This window comes from Filicampus tigris, chromosome 18 (genome assembly GCF_054856515.1).
Source record: "Filicampus tigris isolate MCC_2025a chromosome 18, RoL_Ftig_1.0, whole genome shotgun sequence".
Classification (NCBI taxonomy): Eukaryota; Metazoa; Chordata; class Actinopteri; order Syngnathiformes; family Syngnathidae; genus Filicampus; species Filicampus tigris.
Genome location: NC_141234.1, coordinates 11,059,232 through 11,077,263, shown reverse-complemented (window position 1 = coordinate 11,077,263; position 18,032 = coordinate 11,059,232). Strand labels below are relative to the sequence as shown.

Sequence of the window (18,032 nt, the reverse complement as noted above, 5' to 3'; positions counted from 1 at the left end):
ATTGCACGCCGTTAACGTCTGATACATCAGAACACCGTAAAGCGAGGACTCCCCGTAGCTAATTACAGGTAAAATCTGAGGAGGAAAAAAATACAGCATATTATAACAGTTATTGTTAAATATCATCCATCCATATTGTTACAGTAGCCTACATGTATTAGTCACCAGTGCATTCTTTAGGTTTATTTCACAATGTAATATTTCTTCATATTTTATTTCTTAACTGTTGCAATATAACAGGATGCAAAATGTGACTACAAACGCTGACTTGTGGTTAATAAATCTTGGACGCAAAGTGACAGACATCATATTTGTTTAAATAAATTGTGTTTTTAAACAAATCAAGTTTAATGTTGCCAGCTGTCTGACGTTCCCCAACTCTTTTAATCACCATCCTCATAATTTAACGCCTGTTTATTTGGAGCAGTTGTCTCTTTTTGTCCTTGACATTACAAAAAATTAATCTTTTAAGCTTTTCCCAAATGGGTCAAATGGTGCTGTGCTATTGGATAAACATGTTGCACTATTACATGCTGTGGGTGGAAAGCATTGTTGCATGTCATTTTTAATAACAAACACATGAACTAGTTTACACTTTATTCTGGCAACATAGTACATCTGGACAGTCGTGTCTGAGAGAATGATACTACTTTTATGACTTATGCAGCAGTACAACATTCCTTTCTGACTGTCTGAGTTACTGCAGTTAAGTCCTTGGGACAGCACAAAGACATAAATCAGTGGTGAAGTGGTACAAAAACAAAATATCTGGGCACATAAAGGGTTGGAATAGCAGAGGGGGAATGAGTGAGTTAGGGGGGTTGGATGAAAGATGGCAAGTAGAGGGCACAGACAGGATTAAAGTACACCATCTGTCCACTAAGAGCCATCAGCTAAACATCCATGTAAACACAACACACTGGCAGTGCTCCTGCAATAAATATGTAGACAGTCTTAGGCCACTCGTAGCTTTGTGTATTTTAAATACATTCAAGTCCGAATTTAGAGGTGCACACCTTCAATGGAGAAGCCATGTGGTGCCGCATCACGCCAGTTAGCACTGAGATCCACTGGACATCCCTCTTCATTATTTATCGTTTGTAAAGTACTTTGTTACAGCTCTAGCTGTTATGAAATGCGCTATATAAATAAAATTGTATTGTATCGTATTGTATTGTATTGTATTGTATTGTATTGTATTGTATTGTATTGTATTGTATTGTATTGTATTGTATTGTATAATCCAAACCGGGCCCAAACGCAAAAAGCAAACATTTTGGAAGTAATTGAAGCTCCCATAAAAGTGATCATCATTGCCTTTATTAATCATGTAACCCATAAATATAAAAGAAACTATGATCCCAAAACACTTGGAAAAGACTCACAACATTTGAAACAGTACTTTGTACTTTATACAAACATATGGTCAGCAAATGGAATGTGAAGAATTAATAAGATTGTGCATCATAATTCATTGTAACTCCTGGTGTGTGTGTGATTCAGCCATACTTTGTACTTTATACAAACATATGGTCGGCAAATGGAATGCGAAGAATTAATAAGATTGTGCATCATAATTAATTGCAACTCCTGGTGTGTGTGTGATTTAGCCACCGGGGGGCAGTATAATGATAGCAATAACGAGTTCCGTTCCTACACTGTTGATTAACACGATTTTTGTTTATGTAGGATTTCACCTTTAAAGTCAAAATTTACGTCAAAATACTTTGTATTAAAAAAACTAAAACACGCCAAGCATAAGATGCTGTACTTAATATTACAGCTGAGAGGTGGACGGAGGAGGAGAAAAAGGCAAAGATACTGCAGGCGCGCAAACAGACACGCTCGAGACACTCTGCGCATGCTCAACCGCAAGCAATGCTGGTCTTTGTAGTACAGAAAGTGCTTGTATGCGGAAGTGCGTTGTTTGGCGCGCAATCCACCGCAAATACACAAGCAGAGGTAAACACGCTCAGAGACGCAGCACAAAAGGACACTTTTGTTCCGAGGAGGAAACCGGCTGCTTCATTTCTGTGGTGAGTGACACGAATATCAAGTATTTTATTGACATTTCAAAGTAACAAGCGGAAATTACGTCCATTTGAGTCACAGACACGGTGGGTTATTCAAATGCCGGCGCGGGAGGAGCGCAAGATGGCGTCCTTCAAGGGGGTTGCCTAGCGAGCTCCGAAGCTGTTTAGTATCAAGTTAAAAAAGACGGATAAACCAGACCAACAAATTATGTTAGTAATAGCAGGAAAAACAGACTGTAGAAGTAACGAGAAGAACTTGTCTCTGTTGAGCCTAGAAATTGAAACGTTTGATGGCTTGTGCGCTCCACTCACTGACTCACCACGCAGCAGTCCAGCGGGAAAAAACTGTCTACTAAAGGTAACGATCCCAAGGAAGTCCCGTGATAACGTTAAAATGGACTCTTGAGTCTTAGAGCATCTCTAATTCTGACGTCCTAAAAGCTGTAGTTGAACTGACAGTGCGTTTCACTGCTCTTGAGCTGAATTTGTCTCAAACTACAAAAGTCCTCCCTGGGGTATGAGTACTTTTTATTTTTCTATTTCTGTTTGTGGTCGACTGGTTAGCACGTCCGCCTCACAGTTCAGAGGTCGTGGGTTCGATCCCGGCTCCGGCCTCCCTGTGTGGAGTTTGCATGTTCTCCCCGTGCCTGCGTGGGTTTCCTCCGGGTACTCCGGTTTCCTCCCTCATTCCAAAAACATGCATGGTAAGTTGATTGGACTCTCTAAATTGCCCCTAGGTGTGATTGTGAGTGCGGATGTTTGTCTCTGTGTGCCCTGCAATTGGCTGGCAACCAATTCAGGGTGTCCCCCGCCCACTGCCCATAGACAGCTGGGATAGGCTCCAGCACGCCCGCGACCCTTGTGAGGATAAGCGGTATGGATAATGAATGAATGAATGAATATTTCTGTTTGTATTTTTTGCTTTTGTATACAGACATCAGTCACTGTTGTTTTATGGTAAAATTTTAGTTCGGGGGTGTTACCCTGACCATAATTGAGAACGTGTTTAAGAGTTGACTCTTTTGTGAAGTTGTTTATGAAACTTGTCCGCCATAGTTTGCTTTGAACTGTATTGACATTATTCTGGTTGAAGCTTGTCTTTAACTATGTCTATATGTTATGTACATTATGTATATTATGTACTTGCTCACTGGGGGGAGGCACCAGATTGAATTGGCCCAGTGTCACCCTCCATATAGAAATCAGTCAACTGGGAGGAATGGAAGTAGGCTGGGGGTGAGAGTGCGCCAAGTGTCCCCCTCATAGTGAGCCAGGCATAATGGACAAGTGGAGACGGAGGCACCCACGGGCGGAGGATGATAGAGAGGCAGCAGTGATTGCTTCACGGGACCGAGCATGGACAATGACAAGGAAGGGGTTTCTCTACATTCCTGTGAACACCGCAGACCTTTGACATCAAACGACCCCCTCAGACCACCTTTGGATGCCGTGTGTCCCTGTTAAGGGGGAAAAAAGGACGTGAGTTTTTTTTTCCCCACTAGGATATATTATTCGCTGTTTGAGTAAAAGGTATTTTATTGATTAAAAGTCTGTTCTGAGTATCTTTGTATGTAAATTACGCACTGTAGCTCCTCTCCTGGGACCACCAGTCCACCGAGTCCCGTACTTTCCCTTTCTGAGGCAGACAGGTGTGTGTTAGGTGGTGGTGCTTCTGACAAGAGCCTGCCTGCCGTTGTCTCTTATCTACATTGTAATTGCAACCTAAAATAAAGTTTGAACCATCAAATTTAGCAAAAATATATTGAGGAGCTATGTTGAACACAAATGTGGCGACACAAGCGGGGAGTGAGGTTTATCTTCTTACAAATTATTGATGGTCACTGGTGTTTTTTGTGGTACAAACTTGTAGGCGGGGGTACTTATACATATTCGTTGGTTGTGTGTGCACAATAAGAGCAACTTATATATCAGTACAAATTAACCAAGTATTTAAGGGATTTTGAGTTAGGCTATTTGAAGGTTTCATGCACAAACCGACAAAGTTGTGCACATTTTAATTGAAAATATTTGTTTCAATGTGATTTTTTTTTCTTTTATAGTTGTCGCAACAAGATAACTTGTCATGCCTCAACAACAGTAGTAGTATTGATTTGATCAAAAAGATGAGGGTCACACTAATTCATTTTTTAAAATATTTTCAGAATATGCTAACAATAAATATATTTTTTTTTAAATCAAAGCCACATTTATCAATGTTATCATTTAGTTTAATTTATTTTGATTACATATTATCCAGGTTACCATCATCTCAAACAGTATACTTTGCATGATAATTTTTATCTAATTCTATTTTCTAAACTGTAGACAGTCATGTCCAGGGTGATGTCTTTGGTGACGCTCGCAACTCTGACCCTGCATGTTGAGACGGAGTGTAACTGCAAGTCACTGGTGACTGTTGAGATCCAGACGGAGTGTGCTGAAAAAGCAGCAAAGTTGGAAATGGAGACAAACACAGATGACAATTTCGATGGATGACGAATACATGCCGCTAGATGAGCGGGAAGATGTTGGCTTCACGTTCGACGTCGATATTCACAATTTAGGGACCGTCCACAAATTTTATGATCGAGGGTGTCATAAATTGACAAAAATATTCACCAAAAATCAGTTAATTAACATTTTGTCATTCTGGTTGCTGTAGTAGATGGCAAAGGGAGGCATCTAACTACTACACCTAAAACTTTTGCCATATAAGTCATTTTGGAGAAGTTGGAGCCAATTCAAGCATGTGTATAGTGCTAAATTGACAGAAATATTCATATAAAATCAGGTGAAATGCCTTTTCTCATTCTGATTGCTGTAGTAGATGAATCGTGAATATCGAATGTCAAGCCAACTTTTTCTCGCTCCTCAAGCGGACTGCCTGACTTGGGGGACTAAGGACATGGAGAATGATGCTGCCATCCAAACAGAGCCATGAGGAAATGACAACAGAAATCAAAATACTTGACAAAATCATGAGTACTAAATTGCATAAATATAGGACAAATCCTAGTATAAATAGACATAGTATTTATTCACTAGGTATACTATTTGTAGGCATAACATTTATTATTCAATATCATCGGATATGAATAGGCATTACTTTTTGTGTGAAATTGTATTAATGTACATAAGTTTCAATCAGTTGAAATCTTATTCTTGACGCCACACATGAATAATTTACACATTGTTTGATGTATAGATTTTCTAGGGAGTAACGATTTATAAAATATGAATCGATGTAAAAAAATAAAACACAAAACGCATACTTTCGAAGCAGAGTTTGGTCGAGCGGTCTAAGACACCCGCTCCTCTTCGTTTAGCTCGAGTTCGAGGCCAACTTTCTATTTTATTTTTTTTTTACTTTATTAGGGACGATTAATTTAAAACTTTAAAAATCTGGATGTGCAGTTTTGACGCATATTAAAGACACTTTGGCCCTCGAGTTTATTAATCGCTACGTCGATGTTTTTTATTTTTCTTGGTTTTAGCGAGTTCGCGAAGCTGCGACCCGGAAGTTAAATCGACCGGAAGAGGAAACGAACAATTGTTTGGCTCGGCCTTTTGTTTGCTAATGTTTTGTGTGTTCCAAACACGAAAGCTAAGTTAGTTAAGCTACGTTAGTGCTTAGTAGTACGGGTTTTTTTTTATTGTTTACGTGAGGGGAGGCGTTCATAATGAAAGGAATATTGTCTTCAAGTCAGCTGTGGCAAGAGTGGCGACGTGTTGTGCAAAGGTAACGCATGCTAAACTTTTGCACATTTTCACTGCTTGCTCCTCTAAAAGTATATTTATGTTTTAAAAGAAACACTGTCTTCTATTTAGCTTGTCCTTCACGTGACTCGATTTGATCAATACATGAGGTGCATCTAATCTAACGAGCCACGATGCTAATCTTATTTTGTAATATTACTTTTTAAATTAGTCTCTGTCAAAAACGAAAAATCATTTCAGGATTGAGATATCTGAAAGTACAAATATGTTGTATGTTTTAAAACCATTTAAAGATCACGCTGACATGAATGATTGTATTTCTAAGTAGCTTTCCATTAAAGAATTGACAGCCTGTCATAAAAACAAATGACATTACATTTAATTATTAGTGACATTACATATTTGAGAGTATTTTAATACTCGGTAGTTATTGTCTGGCAAGCCAAGTTTTTTAACTATGCAAATTGACACACATATGAAAATGAGCTTCATATTCAAATGAGCTTTTCAATTGCTTATGTATTTGTTTGCCTGACAGGATCGAGGAGGTTTTGGGCGAACACAAAGCAGATAGACATCGAGTTCAGGACATGGATGGGTCTGCGCTACAGTGACGGCAAGTTGTTTTTAGACGGGTGTGTGTTGTATTTTAAGGCAAAGGATGCCATGTTGTGTGCTTGGGGTCATTCCACTCCAAATCACCCAGTGGGTTTAACCAAGCGGATTTGTAATTTGAATGAAACTTGTTGCTAGTGATGGCACAGCACTAAATCTCAAATTTCAGGTCAATCGGAGCAGAGGTTTGGGTACTACGGCCCACTGAATATTAATGAGTTCAACAAAAAGGGGCGTGGCCACCTCTCTTTAAACCCTTATATCTCAGGAATTGCTTGGTCAATCTTCAAAAAACAGTTATTGTTGGAATGGTTATTCAACAAGGAATCCAAATCTACAAATTTGAGTAACTTTAAATTTTGACCTAGGATTTCACCTTGAAATCGGCCATGTGGATCACTGGTGGGTATGTGATCCACAAGGTCAAAATATCGGTCAAAATTAAAAATGACTAAAGTATGCACCAATCTTCTAAATGATTGCAGATAAGAATTCCTTGTTGATTTCGTTTTTGTGACGCTTGTTCCAATTGCTGAAATTTAAGGTTTTAAAGGAAGATGGCCCCGCCCCCTTTCTAATTTAAAATTCGGTGGGCCATAGCCCCCAAACCTCTGCTTCGATTGAGCTACAATTTAAGGTTTACTATTGTGCCATCACTATCAACAAGTACAGCGAGTTTCGTGCAAATCAAAAATCCACTTGATTAAACCAACTGAGTGAGTTGGCATGAGCAGGTGTGTGTGCTGCCACTTAGCCGTTTCTCAGTGCGCTTTCACCTCTGCTTGGTCTACTGTGCACACACAAGCACATCCTTCAATGCTTCATGTTCACATTTGTTTTTGAATAACATTGGTTATTTAAAAAAAATAAGTTATATTTAAAATAATAAGTTATATTTAAAAGAATGATTAATTATTCAATTAATTAAACAAAATCATTTTATTATTTAATATAATTTCATAATAATAATAAAAAAATGTTTTTTTTAATAAGTTGGCAAAATAACACTGACTTATTGTTTTTTAAATGTGTACATATTTTCTTCAATACGTTTATATTATTTTGCCTCCTTATTAAAATAATAGTATTAGAAAAATCCTTAAAAGCACATGTTTAGAAGCATTGAATGGTGTGATTGCAAGTGTGTCAGTGTTGTGCGGTACATGAAGCTGGGATTTTGGCCCATGGAGATGGCTGGGCTTGTTGTGCTCATGTGACATCACTCACCTCCTCAAATACACGTTATGGCGTCCTCTGCTGCTGCTTCCATGTGAGGCCGTCATCCAGTGTTTGTGTGTAACTTAAGTCAAACTTCATTGCTAAAATGGTGTCAAATTGTAAGAAAAAAAAAATTGTAATATATTGATCAACTGTAAATAGTGTCCATGTTTTCTTGCCAACTGCACCTTGATAGCGTTATCCACATGTCTTTGTCATGTTCTCCTTATAGCCTCGAATGGACGGCAACTGGACTGTTCATATTCAGATTTTAGTTTGTCCTCTGCTCCAAGCAGGCTTCCTTGATTCATGCTCGAGGCCAGATGGAGAGCTGTCCTGTCTGGCGTTGAGCATGAACCGAGGAAGCCTGCTCGGAGCAGAGGACAAACGTCTTCCAGCACAACTTGAACAGTCCAGTTGCCGTCCGTTCGAGGCCCTGAGAAGACAATGACAAATTGTCAACAATGCTGTTTGATACTCAGGGAGGTGCAGTTAGCAATTAAAACACTAGGACACCAATTTCTAGTGCAAAAGAAAAAAAAATCTTTTATAATTTTTTTAAAAATAATTTGACACCATTTAACCAATGTTGGTATGCGACAAAAGTTAAACACTGGATGACGGCCTCACATGAAGCAGCAGTAGAGGACCCCATAATGTGTAATTGAGGAGGTGAGTGATGTCACATGAGCACAACAGGCCAAGCCACCTCCATGGGCCAAAACCCGAGCTGCATGTACTGCACAACAAGAACATCGTTCAATGCTTTTGGACATGTGCTTTTAAATGACATTGGTGTTGATTAAATTATTTAGTTGGATTATTTACATATATATATTTTTTTTCAAAGAAGTTGGCTATAACACCAAGTTACTTTTTATTTTAATGAATTGATGTAATTTTGCCTACTTGTTGAAAGATATATTTTATGTAAAGCACATGTTCAGAAGCATTGAATGATGTCCTTGTTGTGCAGTACATGAAGCTTTTGATTTGGCCTGTTGCGCTCATGATGTGACGTCACGCACCTCCTCATGCACTCAACATGGCATCCTCTGTTGCTGCTTCTACTGCCTGTCATGCAGTGTTTGTATGGAACTTGAAATGGAAGTGCACTTTTGCTGAACATTTGTTGCTAAAATGGTGTCAAACAATAACCCTACTTGGCTTTACAATACATTGTTCAACTGTAATTCGAGTCTCCGTGTTTTATTGCTCATACACCCTCACTTAGTTTAAGATGGCATCCGGTCCGAGCCGGCTTCTTGGATTCACGCTCAAGGCCCGATGGCCGGCTGTTCTTTGCGGCATTTGAGCATGAACTGAGGAAGCCTGCTCGGACCACATGCCAAACGTCTTCAAAGACAGCCTGAGCAGTCTGGTTGCCATTGGTAACAAGGCCCCAAAAGCAGATTTGTAGCCACACCCACTTGCAAATCGTTTTTTGACATGCAAATAAATTGTCTTGGCTCTGCCCACATCAGAGAAAAGACCAATCACATCCTGGTATGCAAATAAATTTGCATAGCTCTGCCCACTCCTCCAAATATGACCAATCAGCGTGCTGCATGCAAATATATTTACATAGCCACGCCCACTTTACACCAACAGTGCCTGGATATTTTGCTATATTTGCATATCCACACCCCTTTATGCTAATATCCCCGTGGCTGCATGCTAATGTATTTGCATACCACCCACTTATTAACACAACCAATCAGAACAGAGCCTCCGCCCTTATTTGCATAACCACACCCACTTTTTGCCAAACCCACCAATCAGATTGCTGCCCGTTATGATATTTATATAGCCCCAAGCTTTGCCACACCCACTTTCCTTCAGCCTTTATTTTAGGAGAATTAGGATTGTGCGGCGTTACAATAAGAATTTACACAAGTTATTTGTCATCAGCTTTTATTTTGCAGAGTACATGTTTTTAAAAAAATAAAATTACAAGTTTGCTGCTTTGACAAGATGTCTTGTCGCTGCCTGGTGAAGTTGTCAGCCAGCGGGACCAAAGCGTGGAGACCTAACAAAAAGACATCTGCAAGTCCAAAGTCAAGTCATACTCTGGTGCAACAAATATTTTTGAAGTGTGCCCAAACCCACCAGCACAGAAGGTGACGTGACAGCGGTTTTCTGGGACTTGGTCCAAGTGCTTGCACAGCTGCATTGCAGGATGCTCATCATTTCCCTCAGCACCTGCAAAACAACAAGACTGGAATCAAGATTGCAGTGTCAAGAGCATTCAGAGCTTACCGTCAATAGTGAAACTTCTCCAAGATGATGGGCTCAGTCAAAGTTGGAAGACAGTCACTGCCTGCTGAACTGGACCCAAAGACAAAAAAAGGACACTTGTGAGTTAAAAGTTTCTTATGCAGCAAACCATTTGACAAGATTAAACCCACCAGAGAGGAACAGGACCTGGAAGTTCTTTTTTCCTGAGACTGTCAATGCGCACACAGCTGCAGTCACAGGAAGTGGACCCTGAAGGGGGGAAAAACAATTTCAAATTATGACATCACAGAGAGCAAGGTACACACTAGTGCAACCGTCCCAAAGTTGGCTTCAGCCCCTTCTGGACATAGTCGTCCAGCTGACCACGCAGAAGCAACGATGCAGAGTAAGCAAAAGAGCACAGTCAATAATTTTGTACAACCAAGTTTTGTTGAAATGACCATTTATTTCACTTGCAGATTAAATGCCAAGTAGCACATCATAAGGGGGGGGGGTTGCACTTTAGCCCAGGAAGACCAATTCCATAGGCGTTGTGAGGACAGCCTGGACCAATGTGTCGCGACTTCTGCAAAACAAAAAGTCAAAACATTTACCCACCCTGGTTTTTGATGGAAAATGTTTGCGATGAAACCAACTACCACAAGCGCAAACTTCTCAGTCCTCTTCCACCAACGTTTGGGCCACCTTCTGGATGTGGTCCTCCAGCCGCTGGCGTTTGGCTTCACTACATACCGCAGACAGCACTAATGAGTTTCACCTCTTCAGACTGTTTATGTGACCATCTAAGGAGGGGGGGAAAAAACAAAAAAAAAACTTTAGTTGAGTTATATTTTGTGTGAGGAACTGTTGGCTGGTACCTTCTGCAGGAGCTGCTTGATGACCAACAGTTGCCAGTTCTGCAAAGAGACAAAATGAGTCACATACACACAAGCCAGCAAAAAAACACCAAGCACTTCCTTGTGAGAAGGTCTCACCTCGATGTCCTGGCGTGCCGGGGCCAACTTGGAGTTTTGACGACTCCAGAGTGGACAAGCCTAACAAACAGGAAGCAAGCAATAGACCAGTCCAGCTTCTAATTTACGTCATGATGCCATGTTTCCTTCACCATCTACAATAACAGTCTTTTTTTATTCATCAAGTCTTTTCCAACAGACTCATCACAAAAGACTAAAGAACCACTTCATGAGCCAGTCCACCCTGATTCAATGCTGTCCAGGTTCTCTAATGACATAATCTGGCGCCACCTGGTGGACATGAGCAGTAAGAAAACCAACATATGAGTACATCAGCACAGAATGGTAAGTGGATCTTTTGTGAGGGTCCTGAAGCACATCCCAACTTTGGGGTAGCTACAGAAAAGAAATTTTGTTAAAAATGTTCACAGCAGCCATTTTGTTTTACAGAGTGCTCAAACACAGCACACACTGCGCTGACCGGCCTCATTCAGTTATCTTGTTCCGCAGGCAGCTCTTAAGTCAAGTTGCTGTTTTAACTGCAGACACACAAAAAAAGCAGGATGTCATGAATGGTGACTACAAGTCATCTCCGATGTGTCCTTACCCTCCTTCAGTCTTGTCCAGGAAGCAAAACGGCAACTTGAGGCCAAACTGTCGACTTCTATTTTCCAGAAGCCTGCCGTGTGGCGTTAACAAATGAGGTAGTGTACGGCACAAACGTTTGCAATCCTCACTTGAAACTAAAATACTTGGTGTTCCCACCTGTAACACGTCATTTTCACACTGTGCTGAAACAAATTAAAAGATATGGTATGCTATATTTGAATGTGTATGAGTGTTTGTGTCTCACCAGTGACGAGAGCAGGGCTGAGGTGGACACCTTGGTAATGGCTTGCCGCATGACGGGTGGTCTGAAAGACAGTGAAATAGTTAGCAACATGACATTTGATAAGATGCTCAAAAAATAAAAAAGTAGGGTCTCTATAAGCCATTTTAGACTCAAATTTGGCCATTCACTCCAAGATGCAAACCTGCGGACAAATTCAAACAATTTAAAAGCACAAAGGTATAGTTGATTCTCAAATTTGTGAATATACAAACGTTGGCAACTTACCTTCTGCACAAACGGGGCTCTTCACATATGCTGGAAAGGATTCAAGCAGATGCTTATGTTGAAGTGCGTTAGCTAAAAAGTACCAAGTTTCATTTTATTTCAATTTTAATGAATTCGTACTTTAATGGCCGCGAGCGTTTCTTTGTGGCAAGTGATTGTGTCATTTTATCAGGCGTTTGACGTGAATTCGATCGCGCAAACACTTGACATCGAAAACGTGAATTCATGGTCAAGGTTTATAATGATTTCTCTTTCAAAAAAAAAAAAAAAAAGACATTTTAAACATTGAATTTGTCAAACCTTTGTGTCCTCTTGTCAAACTGTCGACGTGAGGTTGTCAGCCCGGTGGAGAAAGAACGCTCGTTCAATTAGTCGCAGCTTAAATAGATTTTCGCTAACGACGTCATCGCTTGCATTTTTTTCAAAAGCTTTATTTAAACATATGAACAAAAAAACTCTTAATACTGCATTTTGACAGAAAAAAAATGAAAACATGCAAAGCAGAAACAGTAGGATTCGAACCAGGTGTACGCGGACCGTAGTTCATGTCACTAACCTTTCGGCTATTCTCGCTCGTGACTTCCGGAATGTTTTTATATTTATCCAATTCTAGAAAAAGGGTAGCCAGCAGCGGCAACTAATTGTATAAATTCAAACATCAAGGCCGCAGTTCTAAAACCGGAGCTGGTCGAATGGTTTATGACTTTGATTCCGGTTTAGTTGTGCACGTGTTCGAGTCTCGTTTTCTGCACTCTCGCATCCTCATGTGCATTTATACATTGAGATGGTGCAGAAAGCGAGGCTCGAACCCAGGTCACCTGAACCAGGCGTAAACTTTTACACCATTCGACCATCATGATTGAAGACCTGCGCGATTTTTTGGTTGTATTTGTTAAATCTACAGTGTTGTGAAAGTTAAATACAATATAATCCGTGAAGTTGGAAAGCAAGTTTGGTCAAGTGGTCTACAGCTGGGATTCTGGTTCCGTAGTACCCGTGCTCGAGTCTGGTTTTCTGCACTTAGATCCTCATGTGCATTTATGCATAGAGATGGTGCAGAGAGTGAGGCTCGAACCCAGGTCACCTGAACCGGGCATAAAGTTTTACACCATTCGACCATCATGATTGAAGACCCGCGCGATTTTTTGGTTGTATTTCTTGTTGGTTGTCAAATACAATAATCGTGAAGGTGTAGAGCATGTTTGGTCGAGTGGTTTATAAGTAGTATTATGGTTCAGTTGTGCCCGCGTTTGCATCTGATTGTCTGCATCCTCACATGTGCATTTAGGCATGGTGATGGTACAGAGAGCGGGGCTCGAACCCAGGTCACCTGAACGGGGAGTCAAGTTTTACACCATTCGACCATCACGATGGAAGATCTGCGTAATTTTTAGGTTGTATTAGAACATCTACAGTGGTGTAGCGTCAAATCCGTAGTTGAACGGGAAGTTTGGTTGAGTGGTTTAAGGCATCGTCCACATTTATATGTATATTGAAAAATGAGGGAAAGAAGGGGGATCAAAATCGGTATCGGTACTAGAGTCGTTATCTTATTCCATCGGCCATTCTTCCATGACAGACTCGGCCAAAATAAATAAAGACGATGTGTACGTTTCTTGATCATTTTAGGTAGCCAAAAGTTCCGGTTTGCAGAGTGCACTTCACCCATGACACCCCCACCTACGAACTACATATCCGACGAGTGCCATTCTGGGGCATCTACTAAATCAATCCTATCGCCCACCATTGGGTGCTGTTACTCCAAGTATCCACAGGAGGGCAGTAGTGCATCATATCTCTTTTCCTTTTTCCTCTAAACCAGGGGTCGGCAACCTTTAACAGTAAAAAAAATAAACTTTAACAGTTAAAGGGTCGTTTCCACGCAAACACTTTTTTGACATCAACCTAAAAAAAACGCGATCTTTTTTGAGTTCCCAGGCACCGCTAATTTCAAGTTGTATAATACCTTATATTGCTATTGCACACTCACGTCCACATAATACTACCTACAAAATACATTCTATCAGTAATTTGACACTGGATTAAAAGAGTACAAAAAACCAAGCCATGCAGCCATCCGAGTTCTTCAAAGTCCGCGCTCATGTGAAGCCCCCATCGTGCCCCCAGCCTTTGAAACGTCACACCAGCAAACACACCTGTCCAAGTAATTGATGCTCCCATAAAAGTCATCATCATTGCCTTTATCAATCGTTTAAACCATAAATATACAACAAACTATGATCCCAAAACACTTGGAACTTACTTTGTACTTTGTACTGTGTACTTTATACAAACGTATGGTCAGCAAATGGAATGCGAAGAATTCAACAGTGCATCATAAATAATTGTAACTCCTGGCGTGTGTAATTTAGCCACCGGGGGGCAGTATAATAATAGCATTAACGAGTTCCGTTCCTACACTGGTGATTTAACACGGATATCTGTGTACGTGGGATTTCAACTTTAAAGTCAAAATTTACGTCAAAATACGTTGTATTAAAAAAAATGTTTAAAAAAAACCGTGAATACATGAAAATAAAAATCATTAGATGCTGTATTCAGCGTTACTGATATTTCATTTTAATTAGAGATGAATGAAATAATAAAATTTTAAAATTAATAATAATTCCAACTACAACAGCTGCTACAAGCTACACAATTTCTAAAGCAAAACAATGAATCTGTTAACTAACCGTGTGAATCTTTGCACGTTATCCTGTGCTTCTCCGCACATATAATTAACTGCTAAACAGCTTATCCAGTCAAAGCCACTTGACTGGTCCCATCACAAGACCTCCAGTCAGCAGACCGTTCATCATGCTGTCCTCACGTCTCCCATTACAACTCAGGATAATTCGGTTAAATTAGACGTTCCTATCTTCTGACTCTTTCTGGTTTTACTCTCTCCAGTCTAACGGATAGTTTATCGTGGAATACACGGCTAATAGAACTATGAAAACTATGATGCTTGTCTGTTTCTTATGAATATTTTATATTTATGAAGGGGCGAATGAGAAACATTAACTTTGCGAACATTTTAGGCTGTCACTATGAAGTTCAGTCTGTGGACTTTTAGCTAATTTACCGGGCAGATCTGACACATCCAATATGGCGGATGTGCTGACGTATCTCACAAGTGACGCGGTATCTTCTTATGTCTCTGCGTTTGAGTGGTGGGCTCAGTGGCCAGTTGCCAGCAGCTCCATCGCCTCATAAAGTTAGGAGAAAAATCTCACTTTTTCTTTTAATTGCCGGTCGCATTCGTTTTGTTATGTTTATTATTTGTGTCGTTTTTTTTTTTTTTAATGATGCAAATTTTTGATCAAACGTCAATTGTCTTGTTTCTGGACAGACGCGCAATTCAAGTAGCGCGTGGATCTAGTGGAGCAGTTTTAGGAGAGGCAGGATAGAGGGTGTGCACTTCAACAGGACCGACAAATTGAATTAGAAACAATTTGGAAGTTGCTGCAGAAGTTTAACGAGACTCGAAGAGGTACTCGTTGGACTGGAAGCATCATGTCTGCTTCGCAGCTGCTTTTGCTACTGTGTTGTCTTCCTTTGGCAAGTAAGTTAAAAATGTAACATTTATTTTTTGTTCCTATGCACTCTACTTTTCTTTGAATGTGATGATTCAATGTTTTTGTGTGTTTTTTTTTTTTTTAAGATAAATGATGTAGTGCTTTACTTAAATTATTTTCAGCAATAGCTAACACCAGAGCAATATATCAATTTTGCACGATACAAAGTCATGGTACAAATACTTTTTTACTGTATTTAAGTAGATTTTCCCGGTATCTGTACTTTTATTTATTTTTTATTGGGGCCTCTTTTTACTTTTACTCCCTACATTTGAAAACTGATCTCTGTACTTTATAATTCTTACTTTGTCTAAATAGGTTTCTTACTTTTTCCAACCTATGTGGATGACAAAAAAAATAAAAAATACTTCTACCAAACCACAGAATGACGGCACTTTTGTCACCTTTGCTTCATCCATTTTGCAAACCCTCCTGTTACTGCTGAATTCTAAAGTTTTAAAATAGTTATAAAAAAAACAAATTCAAATAAATACTACTATTTAAGTGCCCCATTGTGTTATTACTTTCTTTTGTGTATCGAAATCATCCTTGGTTTCATTGGACTATGACAAAATCTCCCAAACACGTGGAAAAAAAAGTACATTCCAATGAAACCAATGTTTAACTTTTTTATGTTTTCCGCAAAGGCAACACTGCTCATCGCCAAAAGAAAAATAAAAGACTATACCGTTTAGTGAAGCGTGATGGTGGCAGAGCTGTTTTTCTTCAGCTGGCCCTGGGACAGTAAACACAGGAAAAGCCTACTAGAATATCAGAACTTTATCAATCTATCTATCTATCTATAGCAATGTATTCTGGAGAACTTTATTGCCTTGCAGATACTTTATCCGCAACAATTTCACATTGAAATACGATCATTGACCAATGCAGACTATGCATATATGTCAAAATGTTGTGGCTGTTGTTTTTATCTGAAAAAGATCAATAATAAATTTGTTTTGTTTTATTTATATTATTTTTAATGTAAAATTTGGAGATACATATTTTTATTGGAAAGTAGTAAGTTAGAATATGTTTGTGTTCTGTTTCAGCTTCTTTGATCTGTTATACGTGTGTATTTCCTGCCATTTCTCCCATGGACTGCCTAAAGTTTCCCGAGCATTGCGCGGATGGACATCGCTGCCTGTCCAGCGTTGCAACAGCAAAACGAGGTGACGGGTTTTATGTGTGGGAAAACTGTGGCGCTATTGTTGCACAAATGGAAGACAAAAGGTCTATTGTGTAAAGTCTCCAATGGTGGTATGGGTTGGAAAATACCGTCCCTATTGTACTCGCCTGACAAGGCCCTGTGGATGTAATATGAAAAATTTCTATGAAAGGAGGAGCCAAGAGCACAAATAAATGTAACGTGGAATTTGCAACAAAGTGGAACCTTAAAGATGGAAATTTTCCCTCCCTCCAATTTGCTCCTATCCCAAATACATTTTCCCCTCAGGAAATAGTGAATGTGATCTAATACTTGCTAATATTTAGCATGAATTTCTCCATAGGTGGATAATGTGTACATTTTCCACTTCTGTATCCACAGGTACGCTTCAAATAACCTTGTACGAAAAGAGCTGCGCTGTTCCTTCCCAGTGCGGTGTGAGCGGTCAGAAATACACCAGCGGCCTTTATTTCAACTACACTAACGTGTGCTGCAATACAGACCTGTGTAACGGTGCGTCGGCACTCGGTGCCGCCAAGTGGAGACGAGCGGCACTCTGCCTGCTGCCTGCGCTCAGCCTCATGCTGGCCTGAAAGCTTCGACACTGCATATGTTGTGCTATGCTCCTGTAATCCAAATCATTTGAGAAGGACTGGAAAAAGAAAGGCTACTAAACTATATAAAGTATATATATATATATATATATATATATACACATATATATACAGTATACTTATATATATATATATATATACACACACACATATATACACCGTACATATACACATTTATACATAGAAATATGTATATACACACATACTGTATATATGTATACTGTATATACATACACACACAGTATATATACATATACATATGTATATACACACATACATATATATACTTTTAAAAATATATATAATTTAAAAGATATATATTATAAATAAAAATATATACTATTAAAAAAAAAAAATATATATATATATATATATATATACACACACACACACACACAGAGCTGGGCATCACCTAACCGCCACCGTGTTCCATCCTGCATATTTAATCGACCACATGGTCCAAATATATACCTGTGTATGTGTGTGTGTGTGTGTGTGTGTGTGTGTGTGTGTGTGTGTGTGTGTATGTATATATATATATATATATATATATATATATATATATATATATATATATATATATATATATATATATATATATATATAAATAAAACATTCCGTTCCTTTAAAAAAAAATAAAAAATTATATACAGTGAACTAAAGCAAGCTCTGACTGTTTTTTTTTTCTCAACCTTTGCCTTACAAATCCGTTTTTTTGTACACATCTTCCCGTGTACTGAACCTAGTTTGTTATTAAACTGTTTTTGGAAATCCTTTGCAT

General features: G+C 39.2%; 1 protein-coding gene and 2 long non-coding RNA genes across 9 annotated transcripts; 2 read left to right on the top strand and 1 right to left on the bottom strand.

The window, feature by feature from the left end:
- Nucleotides 1–5,559: 5,559 nt before the first annotated feature.
- Nucleotides 5,560–11,597, top strand: LOC147132486 (uncharacterized). The gene is made up of 4 exons (XR_015082178.1): nt 5,560–5,772; nt 6,289–6,366; nt 10,974–11,119; nt 11,225–11,597. It is a non-coding gene; the product is annotated as an uncharacterized LOC147132486 (long non-coding RNA).
- Nucleotides 9,493–13,739, bottom strand: LOC147132485 (uncharacterized). Of its 7 annotated transcripts, none has more exons than XR_015082177.1 (11): nt 12,192–13,739; nt 11,892–11,921; nt 11,628–11,688; nt 11,540–11,565; nt 11,382–11,453; nt 11,256–11,313; nt 10,796–10,929; nt 10,679–10,717; nt 9,992–10,603; nt 9,693–9,911; nt 9,493–9,627 (listed from the first exon to the last, which is right to left on the bottom strand). It is a non-coding gene; the product is annotated as an uncharacterized LOC147132485 (long non-coding RNA). The 7 variants fall into 7 exon arrangements; XR_015082175.1 differs by having other exon boundaries at nt 9,992–10,383; nt 10,460–10,603; nt 10,796–11,313; nt 12,192–12,639; XR_015082176.1 differs by having other exon boundaries at nt 9,992–10,383; nt 10,463–10,603; nt 10,796–11,313; nt 12,192–12,639.
- Nucleotides 13,740–14,481: 742 nt separating this feature from the next.
- On the top strand, nt 14,482–17,749 carry LOC147132484 (prostate stem cell antigen-like). The gene is made up of 3 exons (XM_086014880.1): nt 14,482–15,456; nt 16,522–16,641; nt 17,019–17,749. The coding sequence occupies exons 1-3, from the start codon at nt 15,408–15,410 to the stop codon at nt 17,228–17,230; spliced, it is 381 nt and encodes a 126-aa protein (XP_085871006.1). The 5' UTR covers nt 14,482–15,407; the 3' UTR covers nt 17,231–17,749.
- Nucleotides 17,750–18,032: the final 283 nt, after the last annotated feature.

Excerpts from the sequence above, each read along its gene's own strand:
- LOC147132484 (XM_086014880.1), top strand. The coding sequence starts at position 15,408 with ATGTCTGCTTCGCAGCTGCTTTTGCTACTGTGTTGTCTTCCTTTGGCA. Across the intron at positions 15,457-16,521 it reads GTGTTGTCTTCCTTTGGCAA|CTTCTTTGATCTGTTATACG; the intron begins GTAAGTTAAAAA and ends GTTCTGTTTCAG. Across the intron at positions 16,642-17,018 it reads CGTTGCAACAGCAAAACGAG|GTACGCTTCAAATAACCTTG; the intron begins GTGACGGGTTTT and ends CTGTATCCACAG.